This window comes from Bos taurus, chromosome 11 (assembly GCF_002263795.3).
Source record: "Bos taurus isolate L1 Dominette 01449 registration number 42190680 breed Hereford chromosome 11, ARS-UCD2.0, whole genome shotgun sequence".
In the NCBI taxonomy this organism is placed as follows: Eukaryota; Metazoa; Chordata; class Mammalia; order Artiodactyla; family Bovidae; genus Bos; species Bos taurus.
The window spans coordinates 73,644,081-73,659,004 of NC_037338.1; the positions used below are offsets into that span (position 1 = coordinate 73,644,081).

Here is a 14,924-nt window from a genome sequence, read left to right on the forward strand (position 1 = left end):
AAATGAAAGACAGGCTTCCCAGGTGGCTCAGTGGTAAAGAATCCTCCTGCAAATGGGGACACAGATTTGATCCCAGGATTGGGAAGACCCCCCTGGAGAAGAAAATGGCGACCTACTCCAGTATTCTTGCCTGGGAAATCCCATGGACAGAGGAGCCTGGTGGGCTGCAGTCCATGGGGTTGCAAAGAGATGGACATGACTTCATGGCTAAACAGCAACAATAGTGTGCTACTTTATTTTTTCTGTTTCTTTTTTCTTGCTTTTACGCATATTTTAAAATACAGATATCATAGACAGGTCTGTATCTTAAATGATCAGCTGTTGTGAGTAGTAGTGACATTAAGACAGAATTGTGTTGAGAAAAGAGCTTTGTGACTGGGTGGGAGTGAATGTCAACAGAGGAGAGTCTTTGGCACCAGTAGAGGGGGTGAAAAGACCCTAGAGACGGACCTGTGTGGCTGTCTCCATGGATTGGTCTCTTAGCCACAGGCCTCCCGTCCTTGTGATAGTGTTCACCCTATTCTCAGAATTTGTGTTAATTAAGTTTTGTTACTCTCATAAAAGAAAGCTAAGCTCTGTTGTTTTTTTTCCCCTTAATTCTTTCAGATCCCGGTCTCCAGAATCTCTCCCATGCCGTTTCCTACATCGCAGGTCTCTCCCAGGGCTCGTTTTCCAATCTCCATCACTAGTCCTAACAGAACAGGAGCCAGAACCCTTGCAGACATCAAAGCAAAAGCCCAGCTTGTCAAAGCACAGAGGGCTGCCGCCGCCGCCGCCGCCGCAGCCGCTGCTGCCGCCTCAGTTGGAGGGACCATTCCAGGACCTGGCCCAGGCGGTGGACAGGGTCCAGGGGAGGGGGGTGAAAGGAGAACTGCTAGAGGAGGGGATCCTGACTCAGACAAAGTCAGTGAGCCCAGCAAGGGCCCCGCACTGGAACTGGCAGGAACTGGAAGCAGGGGAGGTACGAGAGAGCTTTTACCCGCTGGGCCAGACACTCAGCCCCAGTCTGAGACCAGGACCGCAGGCCAGCCACAGCCTCTTAGTGGCCCTGGAGCACAACTACAGCAAACCCCCTCAGTGCCTCCCGCATCTGCCGTCGGTGGAGCATGTGCAGGTGTCCCCTCCCCAGCCCACATTCATGCACTCCCGCCAGCTTTAGGAAAATTAAGTAATGAAAAACTAAATCCCCCCAGGGTAACAGGCACGGTGGCCTCTCTCAGCCAACCCCAAGGGCCCAGTAATGGTAGGCAGGAGAAAGCACCTCCAGCTCCAGCAGATCCTGCTCTGATCATGGGTGCCTCGCCTGTTCATTTTGCAGCTGCTGGCGCAGTGGAGCCTAAAGCAGGTTCTAGTAAGAATGCCCCCAATCCTCCGGCCTCAGCAGAGATAAGTGCTAGCGCCTCAGTGGATACAACTGCCTCCCCTTTAACATCTCTGTTAACAACAGCCACTTTAGAGAAGCTCCCTGTGCCGCAGGTCAGCGTAACCACAACGCCTACTGGATCAGCTCCATCCTTGAGCACTTTGCCGGCAGCCTCTAGCCTTAAAACTCCGGGAACTTCTTCACATATGAATGGACCCATTTCAAGGCCAAGCTCTAGTATCCCTGCTAATAATCCTTTGGTAACTCAGCTGCTGCAGGGCAAAGATGTTCCCATGGAGCAAATTCTGCCTAAACCTCTTACCAAAGTTGAAATGAAAACTGTTCCACTCACTACAAAAGAGGAGAAGGGAGTAGGAGCACTCATAGGTACCAGCGTGACAGAGAACAGCACCAGAGAGGAAGTTCATGAGAGACAGTCCCATCCAGCTGCACAGCACCTGGGTAAAACTTTGCAAAGTAAGCAGCTCCCCCAGGTTCCAAGACCCCTGCAGCTCTTTTCAGGTAAGGATCTAAGGGACTCTGGCATTGACACACACCAGTACCAAGAAGGACTCAGTAAGGCCACCCAAGATCAGATTCTTCAGACTCTCAGCCAGAGGGTTCGGAGGCAGAACATTCTCTCATTTGTGCAGCCCTCACAGTTCAACTTTACTCACTCAGGTTTCCCGTTAGAGGACATTTCCACAAGCCAGAGGTTCATGCTAGGTTTTGCTGGCAGAAGGACATCCAAGCCTGCGATGGCAGGTCACTACTTACTTAATATTTCCACCTATGGCCGGGGTACAGAGAGCTTTAGGAGGACCCATTCTGTGAACCCCGAAGACCGATTTTGTCTGAGTAGCCCCACTGAGGCCTTGAAAATGGGATACACAGACTGTAAAAATGCAGCAGGAGATAGTAGCAGCGGGAAGGAAGATGATACTGACGAGGAAAGTACTGGTGATGAGCAAGAATCTGTCCCGGTAAAGGAGGAGCCACAGGCTTCTCAGAGTTCTGGCAAGTGTGATGCAAGTTTAGGACCCCACAGTAGAGAAACCCTGTCCACCAGTGACTGTTCCGCTAAAAAGAATGTGAAGGCAGAGACACCAGTGCCTGAGCAAACCCCTTTAAGTAAGGAGAATTACCTGTTCACTCGAGGCCAAACCTTTGACGAGAAGACCCTAGCCAGAGATTTTATTCAGGCAGCACAGAAGCAGATGGCTCATGCAGTGAGAGGTAAGACCATGCGGAGCAGCCCAGAGCTTTTCAATTCTACGTCTCTTCCTCTGCCTGCAGACAGTCCTACCCATCAATCTCTCCTCCTCCCACCACTGCAAACCCCAAAGCTGTACGGGAGCCCCACACAGATCGGGCCAAGCTACAGAGGCATGATCAACGTCTCCACCTCATCAGACATGGACCATAACTCCTCTGTCCCGGGGATGCCCGACTGTAGTCAGGTGTCTAGCAATGTTGGTGATGTCATGTCCTTTTCAGTGACTGTCACAGCCATCCCTGCCAGCCAGGCCGTGAATGCCGGCAGCCGCGGCCAGACCATTCCTGTTCAGGCCTTCCCTGAGGAGAGCAGCGTAGAGGACACTCCTTCCAAGTGTTACTGCCGGTTGAAAGCCATGATCATGTGCAAGGGCTGCGGAGCCTTCTGCCACGACGATTGCATTGGCCCCTCCAAACTCTGTGTCTCCTGCCTTGTTGTTCGGTAATGAGATCAGAAGGAGAGCTCTCTGTAAAGGAGACAGGAATGGGGAAGGGTTGACAGATGTGGTTTTTGCCGTTCTTTTGGAATCATAGAAATAAACTAGGTTTCAGTTTCAGTTGTCTTAAGAGACAAGTGTTGCTTAATCAGGAACACAGAGTACAGATCTTACATTTTAGAAAAAGAGCACCTTGTATAGTAAGTCCAAGTCAAGCAAGACTTTGTGAATTTGTGACAAGTTTGCACTTACAAAATCATGTAAATATGTCACATCTTGTTTTAACATTTTTCCAGGTGTTTAGGTAATGATGTATTACTTTGACTTCAGATTGCTGTTCCACTTCATGTGACTGAAAAGTTTAATGCCACACCTGGTAAAAGGCAGTGATTTCCCTTCTGCCCTTTCCTAAGAGGCTAGGAAAAGGAAGGAGTGGAGGAATGGTCTGAGGAAATGACTGTTCATGTTGATTATGTCTTGACAGTCTGACTGCAGGCTTTACATATAGATTCTTAAGCCTTTGCAGAATTTAGATTGAGGGTTTACTCACTCCCTTTACCTAGGTGGAACCTGCTCCAGTTGTTATTTTTGATAAGGCATTAATTTCATAGTGTTTCTGACTCTGAAAGTTCTGCGTTGGTTCTTGGTTTCCACAGCCCAGTCCTGTTGCCAGGCATTCTGCTTGCGGTCTGTGAGGCCCTGCCATTCCCTACTCCCACTTCTTGCCCTGAAGAGAGAGTTGCCTCACTAGACCCCTCAGGTCACCATCCCCTGTGCAGGGCAGTGATTCCAGCAATAATCTCTGAGGATTCAGTCATTCATGGGAGCTTACAAACAAGTTTGAAATACTAGTAGAAAATTAACAGAGAAGTGTCAGTGATAGGGTGTTTTGTTGGGTAAGCGGAGTTAAGGTGCAGAAATTTTTGAACTGAATTTAAGGAACTTTGGAAGACAGTTTTAACACTAGAAACAAAGTAGCCCCTCTCTCTCCCCCTATTCTCTCCAGCCTGTTACCTAATGTTCTACAGTCAGCTGTATCTACAGGTAGAAAAACTCATTAAACCACATTTGCCCCATGCTGTTTTATCTGTTTTGACCTCCAGGCATTTGAGGAGCATGGAAATCATCTTAATTATATTACTTTGAACATATATGTGTGGCATACACATTGTAAAAGTCAGACACTTTTTCCTATTCTCCTATTTTGGAAAACATGTCCCCTGTTTTGGATTACTGCTGTCTACACATTAGAAGTTTCTAATATAAAGGGTCTTTAGTGAATGACTAAGGGAACGTCTAGAAAGGAAGAGAAATCAGCTCCAAATTTTTGTTTGTTCTTTTTTTTTGTTTCCTTTTTGTTGAATCCTGTCTCTCGTAAATGAAGAATTTTTGAATACATGTGTTTAAGTCATGGTTAAAGAACATGAAAATAAATATACAATTTATCAGAATTTGGTATTAAAAAGTTGGGGATTGTCAGTGTGCATCGTTTGCATATTGATTTCAAATCTCCTGATTTCATGTGTGTAAAGGACATGTATCTGTGCCACCTAGCACAGTCATCGTGCTTAATATTCAGGATGTGATATATACAAAATGCAGAACAGCTTAAACTCCTTAATGAAGTCACATTCCAAATAGGGGAAAGTAGACAGTAATAATCTTAGCTTTGCCCCCATTGTACTACCCACCCCTCCCTATCTCACCTCTCAAATTACACATACACTCAGTACTTTAAAACCCCACAAGAAACTATTTACTTCTGTTTTTTGTTTGTTTGTTTCTGAGTTTTTTATGGTTCAAAGCAAATAGAAGATTAGTATCTGTGTTCTATTTCAGCCAAGACAATTTAATGTTCTTCTAACTTCCCTTTTTATTCCAGCACACACATAGCTAACAGATAAGAAATCTGCAAGGATCCAGGGATAAGGAGCAAGTTCTCCAGCCAGTAACCAGTAGAAATCAAAAACCATGGTTCTGTTCTCAAATTGTCAGTGCCCTGGGTAATCCCAAGGGGTGTTTAAAAGACCTGATGATAGTTAAAACTCTCTATTCCCAGCTTTCTCACTACCCACTTTAGTGGCAGGACTGAGGGATAGCCTGCCTGCCTGCAGTGGTTGACTGTTTGAGAACTGACCCTACGGTGAACTTGTAACAATCAATTTGGATTTTTTTTCTTCACGCCTTTCCTACCATAGTCTCTCCTCCATGGTTCTCTTCATCAAAGGATGGACAGACTAACCAGGAAAGGAGGAAAGGCATCAGGGATTTTCAGGTCCATTTAGAGAGCAAACCATATCGTGCCTATTCATCTTGACCCAGGCCCTTGAAGAGAGGCCCTAAGCAGTACTGTTCACCAGATTCTCTTTACAAATAATCCCCAGCTAATAAAATAGTAATCATCAGCTAAGTGTACTGCCTCAATCTTGGCTAAATGAGAAAATAGATTCTGTTAGATTGGTACAAAATTGAATGCAGTCTGTTTATCAGTTTGTTTCAAAACAGTGGTGTCAGGTAGAAGGTCATCTTACAATGCTGACTGAGCTGAAAGAACAAAAAGTAGAATCTGGCTGTTTCAAAAACGAAGCAGTAGGAACAAGAAAATCTTTAAATTACTAGAATATCATATCCCAGTACCTTTCAAGCAGTTTTTAATCTTAGGTTTTCAGTTACTTTACCTTTCAGTTCAGTCTGGAATGTGTCTAATAAGCTGCTCAGCTTATTTTTATGGTATTAAGTTGCACTATTTCCAGAGACTAGTCAGGCATGCTGCCTGATGCTGATGCCTCCAGGGTATCTTCTCTGCCTTCAGATAACCTTCCACTTTGGTGGGTCACCTTGGGGAGATGGCATTAATGATGTATCTATCATCTCATTCTCACTGACGAATATTCTTAAGTTGTCTAGTAGAGAAGGCTCCCTGAATCTTAAAGATTTTTTTATTAAAATTCTTCCTCCTATTAAACAAAAAGCCAAATAACCTGAAGTTGTTTGCCCTACATAATAACCCATGTTGAAGATACTGAAGCTGTCTGTAGTACCCCATGTAACATTTTTTAAATATTGGACCTGGCAGACAGGACATTTTTCTTGCGGCGGGGAAGCATACTTATATGGGCTGGGAAGGCACACAGTGTAGATATCACAAATTTAAACAGAAGAAGACCTTACTGCCTTCCGGGTGAAGGCATAAACTCATTCATAATCGGGTAGTTTACCATCCTGATTTCTTACTGCCTTTCTTCACCTAAGAGTCCTGAAGGCCTCTTGGGTGAAATTATTTGTTAAAATGAGGGGGTCTTCTCTGGTCATGACATCACTGTTTAGAGCTCTGTCAGTAAGCAGTACTAGGGTTTTCTCTGTGACCTAGGGATTTCAATTCACAGCAAGGAGAGAAGTCTCCCTATTTCATTACAACAATATGCTAAGTAAAAAAAAAAAAAACTTGGCCAAGGGTAGCTTTCAGCTCAATTCGTAGAATAGTCCAAAGAGACTCTGAGAAATATGGTAATAAGCAGGGATCTTTCCTACCGTGTTTCAATACCTACGTAACCTATTGAAATTTCGAGAACAATAGGTAAAACAGTTCCTAAAGTTGAAGAGCTTCATAGATTCTTGGTTACTTTATTTTTTTTAATGCTTTACATTTGATACAACTATTAAAGATCAATTTAAAAAAATAGCTTTCCAGTAATATATTTTAAGTAATATATATTTTAATATCTATGTAAAAAGTGACAGTGGAAGACTTTGAATTTCTCATATAAGGTATGTTTAATGTAGGACCTCACTGTTAAGGCACAAATTATTTCGAAGAAAGTTACTCAAAGATACTCAGATTATTTCCCCCAAAAAAAAATGCAATAAGGGGAAGTTTTGGAGTTTATTTTTTATTTTAAAAGAAAATTGACTTATTTACCACAAGCTATTTTTTTTCCTTCTGGCTTAAAGGTTTGTAGAGACTGGTTTGGTAAATGCTAAACTTTTGTGTCTTGCCTTTTTAAAGGAATTGTTAACATTGGAATTGAGGGTATGTACAGAGAAGTTGGTGTCAACACCATTTAAAAACATATTTTTTCACAAGTATAGAAAAATCATTTTACATGAGAATTTTAAGTATTTGCAATAAATATATGTATATAGATTGTATGTATTCATATATTCTTATTTTTCATTTTATTATTAAGTAAAAGATAATTAAAGTGAAAATGAACACCCGTGGAGTTTTTGATGCATCTTGAGGTCTGACATCCATGTGAACGTGGTGTGGGTGAGGGCCCTCAGGTGTTGCCTTATACTACTATTGGAAGATTACCAACAGACTGCACAGAAGAGAGTCAAGTGAGAAATTTGTGATAAATCAGGGTAGTGTGTTTCTTTCAGAACTCTAGTGAATTACTAAACGTTAAGTCCTCCCAGTCTGTCTGTCTCTGTGCTCTCACCCTTGAATTTGTTTTCTCTCCTAACCACCTACTGCTGGGAAAGTCGAAACACAGTGCATTCTTTTTTATGTAGTATGCTTCTAAGACAAAGAATGGTAAGAAAAGACCTGTAAAGGGGGAAGTAGGTTTTTGTTTTTCCACAGTGGTAATAATTCATTAACATTCTCTGCTACCACCTTCAAGCCATAGGGTTTACATGAAGAAATAATCTTGTGAAGATAATAGAAATCATTCTGTTTTCCTTCTTTGAGAAGTGAATTTCATAGCCAGTTTCATGTCTTTTCCAATTGATCTGGAGAAAGAAGGGCTAAGAAAACTTGAATGTTGCTCTTCCTAATGCCAAGAAATATGTTTATGGAAATGAGGACTGAGCCAAATATTAGAGGGGAGGTTAACCACATACCTAGAGATAACCTGGAGTCCTGCTCTCCAGAAGTCATTTTGAGATTGTAAATACTAAGTTCTAGGATATGACTGAGGAGCAGGAGGATACCTAGTCAGTCGTTGGAAATAAAGATATATAGCCCATTCTTTAAAAATGAATAATATATAGCTTTATTGGTGACCTGAAAGGAAGTAAGGTCAGAGTTTGAAGAATATATCTTAATGACCTATGAAACACTTAATTGTAGTTTACTAGTTCTCCCCATAAATGCTGTGGTGAAAAATTGCAATTTTTGGAAATTAAGATACATAAAATACTTAAAGGAGTATGCCGCTTTGGGCATACTTACCTTCCCGACCAGGAATAAAGCGCATGCTCCCTGCATTCAGGGTGCAGAGTCTTAACCACTGGATCACCAGGGAAGTCCTGAGAATGTTCTCCTAATAGCCTTATTATTTTAAAAAAAATTGGAAACTCATACATAGGGTTGCCCAAACATGTTGAAATAGACGCCTAAGAGAACAGCACTAAATCTTATGCTGAAAAAACACTATTTCTAAAGGAAAAAATTCTCAGGGAACATGTGCTGCCTCATAATTCCCATATTTGGTAGATAAGAATGAAGGTGAAATATTTCCAAGTGTGTGAACCAATTCATGATAACCATTTATAAAAATTGCCATGCCCCTCCCCCCCCCCCCCAATTTCTAATGCATAGTTAGTGTTATTCCTACCTACCTCACGGGAAGTAAAATTCATATTCAGGTAGTGACATAGGACCTCAAGGACTGCAGTTGACTGAGAAAGCAATACACCAGAACACAGCTTCAAATTGGATCCCCAGCTTTCCTTTATTTACATCACAGGACTGCAGTTGACTGAGAAAGCAGTACACCAGAACACAGCTTCAAATTGGATCCCCAGCTTTCCTTTATTTACATCACAGAGTCTTAGAAACCTGTGTTCATTGCTTTTTACCACTAGTTAACCAAGAGTGGTCTCCACAAGTCAAATTTCACAGTTTTCTAGTTGTTTGTGTACATAAATCATGATGTTCGAGTATCTTCTGAACACCTGTGTGCGAAGCACTGTGCTAAAGTTCTAGTTAAGCAAAGGTAAAAGCAGTCATGTAAAAGGCTTTCCTAAAGGAGTAACCATATAGCATGTGTCTAGTTCAGAGCTCAAGGAGTAATATATGAAATTTAATAAGAGTAAATGAACTATGAAATAGAGGTCTTTGAGGCACTGAGCAAAGCACAGTGGCAAAACAGGAAGAAAGAAAAGGGGCATTGCCCCTACATGAGAATTCAGTGTGTAAGTGAGCCAGGTTGATAAAATTTACCTCCTTTGACAACTATCATTTGAAGATCTAGAGATTAATAGAAATTTCAAGAAATCTCTTGGTAATACCAAGATTGAGAAAGTCATTCTGTTCAGTATGTCAGTAAAGATACTTCTTATTTTCAACTTACTCAACTAACAGTTTGGTAAATCAGCTTTCCTGTCAAAATAAGCTAAAGGAAATAAAAGAGTTTGATTTCCATCTTGTAGACTGGTGAGAAGGAAGTGTATTCATTTAAAACTTAAGATATTTTCATCCCCTTTCCCCCTCCATTATGGATAAAATTAATGTTCTTTTCATTCTAGTATTGTAGAATTGACTTTTTCCACCCCCTTTCTACACAGAACTTGAATTAAAAGAGGCTTCAGCAGGACACTTGCCCTTATAAAGTGGCCTAAATCCTAATTCTTTATGACTTTCCAGTAGAAAGATTTTAAAAGGATAGATTTATTTTCTCAGTGCTTATCTTTAGACTTTGTTTACCTGGATTATGGGTTTGAAGCTTGAATTTCTGTATTCCAAAATATCCATGTTCACCTTTCAGTCAAAAAGGTATTAGGTGTATCCACCATGTAATACAGTCTCAAGTCTCTCCAGGAAGTAAGAGGTTAGATACCCTGTATTTTCCTTATACTTCATGACCTTAAACAGAAGATTGGGTTCCTTTTATAAGGACTGTATAAGCTAAGGAATCTCTGTACCACTGTGTATCTCTCAGTCTTAACCTAAAAAGGGCATGCCTACCAAGATTTCCTTGTCACAGACTAAACTTGGAAGAGAGAGCTGATGAGCTGTTGAGGTGGGCTGTGGCTAGATAACCGGCACTCATGAAGAATAACTGCAAATTGAGCTTTCCTGGTTCTTCAAGCTCAAAAGAAACTGAAGGGAAAATCCTGATTTTCATCTTGGCTGCAAAGCTTAGTGAGTGCCTAGGGAAGAAGAAAGATAAACCCAAGATTGGACTTAATAAAACTTAAAATTATTTTTATCCTTTTACTGAAACTTTTTTAAGGTTTTGGATTCCTAATAATGTACTGAATTGCCATGAGTGGAACATGGAATTTGATGTGAGGCATTTTGTGGGCTAAGTGATGGTTTTCTATTGAACCATATTATCTAGTGACAGCTTTTGCCACTGCTCAGCATTTAAGGTTGTGCACCTGTGGCTAAGTGATGCAGACATTGGTTCAGACAAATTCTATATTAAACCAATTAGAGCACTTGGATCCTCTTTGTAAATATTTAATATTCAGATTAACCCAATAAGAAAGCAATGCACTAAATGCTATTAAAATACCTGAAGATACTTTAGAACTATTACTATACACACAGTCTATGTCCTTCCTATGGAAAGTGTGGTATGTAAAATCTTATATTTCTTGGGTCAATTCTTTTAAAAAACCAGTGTCTAATGTTTTCAGAGCTTAGAAACACTGGAGTTGGACTTGAACTCCATGTCAGCCATTGTTTTCATTTTAAGTTTTCAGACAGTGGTTTGAAAGGAACCCAGCTGAACCCATATGTAACCATTCTGAACAAGCTTTAAATTAATGAAACTTAAGAGTCTCAAAATTGGTTTCCTGTTCGTTGTATACAGAGACAGAATCTGTGCTGAAAAGGACCTGACAGCTTTACTCTGATAATAAACTTATTGAAGAGCAAGTTTGTTATTAGAAAGTTTGTTATGAAATTTTTAGAACCCATGAAAGATCTAGAGTACATGATAAATGAAACTCTAGAAATTAAAAACTTAACCATAAGTGCTATGACCTATTTTTTTTAAACCCATATTAATTCTGTGACTCATTGCATCATACCCTAAGACTTTCACCAGCACCAAGAGAAATCAGAATAGAAGAAATGACCTTAGCTGGTCTTACTTTAAAATTTTTGTACGCATAGGCCTTAGCACCTTGACAGATAAAGCCCTGCCTTTTAGTTCCTCCTCACTCTTATCTTTATTCTTCCTACTTTTAGACTGTTCCTCTTATTGGTCGTATAAAACTACCTTCAGGATTGAATGTATAGTATTGTTTCTGCACATGGGCAAACTGTATTTTATCTTAATGACTCATTTTATGTTGAATAAAGGCATACAGTTTTACTCTAGTGACTGTGCCTTTTCTTTTCCAAAGAAACCAGACACCATACTGAATGACTCAGCTGTTTGTTTCCCCTTCCCCTCTACCTGACTGCACAGTTGTTCCTGGGTCCTAGCTAAATTTGGGTACTACAGAGAGTGCCAGGCAGAGAACTCAACATGAGCCATAAAGAGTGAATGTATTTCAAAAATTAAAAGGAAACCCATATTACAAAGATACAGTGGTATTGGCATAATGACAGAAATGGGAACAAATGGAATAGAGAGCCCAGAAATGAACCTTCAAATATGTGGTCAAGTAATTTTTTATAATGGTGCCAAGACAAATCAATGAGAAAGGGCAATCTTTCAGTAAATGTTGGGAAATTTGATATCCATGTGCAAGAAAATAAAATCAGACCTTTCCTCTACATTATACATAAAAACTTAAATGAATGAAAGACCTAAACATAGCTAAAACTTCAAAAAAAAAAAAAACAAGAAAAATCATAATTGGATTTGACAATGATTTCTTGGATAGGATGCCAAAAGCACAGGTGAAAAAAGATAAATTGGGTTTCATTAAAAATTAAAAACGTGAATCAAAGGGCATTATCAACAGTGAGAAGACAGCCCACAGAATGGGAGAAAATATTAACAAATCATATTAAGTCAATATTCAGAGTATATAAGAAATTCCAAAACATAATCAATTTAAAAAGTACTTGAATAAAGGACTCGAGTAAAGGACTTGTATCAGTTCAGTTCAGTCGCTCAGTTGTGTCCTACTGCGACCCCATGAATCGCAGCACGCCAGGGCTCCCTATCCGTCACCAACTCCTGGAGTTCACTCAAACTCACGTCCATTGAGTCGGTGATACCATCCAGCCATCTCATCCTCTGTCGTCCCTTCTCCTCCTGCCCCCAATCCCTCCCAGCATCAGGGTCTTTTCCAATGAGTCAACTCTTTGCATGAGGTGGCCAAAATATTGGAGTTTCAGCTTTAGCATCAGTCCTTCCAATGAACCCCCAAGGCTGATCTCCTTTAGGATGGACTGGTTGGATCTCCTTGCAGTCCAAGGGACTCTCAAGAGTCTTCTCCAACACTACAGTGCAAAAGCATCAATTCTTCGGCGCTCAGCTTTCTTCACAGTCCAACTCTCACATCCATACATGACCACTGGAAAAACCATAGCCTTGACTAGACAGACCTTTGTTGGCAAAGTAACGTCTCTGCTTTTGAATATGCTATCTAGGTTGGTCATAACTTTCCTTCCAAGGAGTAAGTGTCTTTTAATTTCATGGCTGCAATTACCATCAGCAGTGATTTTGGAGACCCAAAAAATAAAGTCTGACACTGTTTCCACTGTTTCCCCATCTATTTCCCATGAAGTGATGGGACCAGATGCCATGATCTTCGTTTTCTGAATGTTGAGCTTTAAGCCAACATTTTCACTCTCCTCTTTCACTTTCATCAAGAGGCTTTTGAGTTCCTCTTCACTTTCTGCCATAAGGATGGTGTCATCTGCATATCTGAGGTTATTGATATTTCTCCCAACAGTCTTGACTCCAGCTTGTGCTTCATCCAGCCCAGCGTTTCTCATGATGTACTCTGCATATAACTTAAATAAACAGGGTGGCAATATACAGCCTTGGCGTACTCCTTTTCCTATTTGGAACCAGTCTGTTGTTCCATGTCCAGTCCTAACTGTTGCTTCCTGACTTGCATACAGGTTTCTCAAGAGGCAGGTCAGGTGGTCTGGTATTCCCATCTCTTGAAGAATTTTCCAGTTTATTGTGGTCCAAAAGGCTTTGGCATAGTCAATAAAGCAGAAATAGATGTTTTTCTGGAACTCTCTTGCTTTTTCCATGATCCAGTGGATGTTGGCAATTTGATCTCCGGTTCCTCTGCCTTTTCTAAAACCAGCTTGAACACCTGAAAGTTCACGGTTCACATATTGCTTAAGCCTGGCTTGGAGAGTTTTGAGCATTACTTGACTAGTGTGTGAGATGAGTGCAATTGTGTGGTAGTTTGAGCATTCTTTGGCATTGCCTTTGGGATTGGAATGAAAACTGACCTTTACAGTCCTGTGGCCACTGCTGAGTTTTCCAAATTTGCTGGCATATTGAGTGCAGCACTTTCACAGCATCATCTTTCAGGATTTGAAATAGCTCAACTGAATTCCATCATCTCCACTAGCTTTGTTCATAGTGATGCTTTCTAAGGCCCACTTGACTTCACATTCCAGGATGTCTGGCCCTAGGTGAGTGATCACACCATCGTAATTATCTTGGTCGTGAAGATCTTTTTTGTACAGTTCTTTTGTGTATTCTTGCCATCTCTTCTTAATATCTTCTGCTTCTGTTAGGCCCATACCATTTTTGTCCTTTATCGAGCCCATCTTTGCATGAAATGTTCCCTTGGTATCTCTAATTTTCTTGAAGAGATCTCTAGTCTTTCCCATTCTGTTGTTTTCCTCTATTTCTTTACATTGATCGCTGAGGAAGGCTTTCTTATCTCTCCTTGCTATTCCTTGAAACTCTGCATTCAGATGTTTATATCTTTCCTTTTCTCCTTTGCTTTTTGCTTTTCTTCTTGTCACAGCTATTTGTAAGGCCTCCCCAGACAGCCATTTTGCTTTTTTGCATTTCTTTTCCATGGGGATGGTCTTGATCCCTGTCTTCTGTACAACAGGTCTCCAAAAAATGTACACGTAGCCAAGAAGCAAATGAAAATGTGCTCAACCTCACTAATCACTAAGGAAATACAAGTCAAAACTACAATGAGATACAACTTCACACGTACAAGGATATATGTACTGTCAAAAAGTAAAACTGTTGGCAAGAATATAGAAAAATTGAATCCTTGTGCATTGGTGGTGGAAATATAAATAGGTAAACCAACTATGGAAAAAAATTTTTCTCAAAAAAATAAATGGAAGTACCCAATGGTCCAGCAATTTCTGAATGTACACCAAAAAGAAATAAAGGCAGAAACAGGTATTTGTAAACTAATGTTCAAAGCAACATTATTCACAGTAGCTAAAAGTTGGAATGACTCAAATGAATGAATATCTAATGTAGCATATACATATGATGGGATATTATTCAGTCTTAAAAAAGGAATGAAATCCTGACACATACTACAACATGGATGAGCCTTGAGGACATTATGCTAAGTTAAATAAGCCAGACATAAAAGGACAAATACTGTGGGATTCCATTTATATGAGGTGGAATAGAATAGTCAAAACTCCTACAAAGTAGAATTGTGGTTGCCAGGGAGTAAGGTTAGAGGGGGATGAGGAGTTAGTGTTTAAAGTTCTAGAGATGAATGGTAGCAATAGTTGCGTAATGGTGTGAATGTACTCAATACCAACGGTACACTTGAAACTGTACTCTTGAAAATGGTTAAAATGGTATATTTTATGTTTATTTTACCACAATGGAAACAAAAGCAAAAGAAAACTGAAAGAGAAATTAAACGTGTGACATTTTCTTATCTGAGCAAAGAGAAGATTAATTTGAAAGATTTTAAGGAAATAGCGTAAGTTCCACCCATGGAGTTAAGAAAAACTCTATAGCACTAGAGAAACTAGT

The 14,924-nt window shown here is 40.4% G+C and overlaps 1 protein-coding gene across 6 annotated transcripts in view; it reads left to right on the top strand.

Moving 5' to 3' along the window:
* ASXL2 (ASXL transcriptional regulator 2) overlaps positions 1-11,353 on the top strand; it is a 113,509-nt gene extending 102,156 nt beyond the window's left edge. For 5 of the 6 annotated variants that reach the window (XM_005213080.5, XM_059891810.1, XM_010810275.4 and 2 more), the window contains one exon: positions 607-11,353. In XM_005213080.5, coding sequence (XP_005213137.1) covers positions 607-3,084 — 2,478 coding nt within the window. In that variant the 3' untranslated portion in view covers positions 3,085-11,353. The remainder of the gene's footprint in view (positions 1-606) is intronic. The other variant, XM_059891812.1, reaches the window with a different exon arrangement.
* The last annotated feature ends 3,571 nt before the right edge of the window (positions 11,354-14,924 follow it).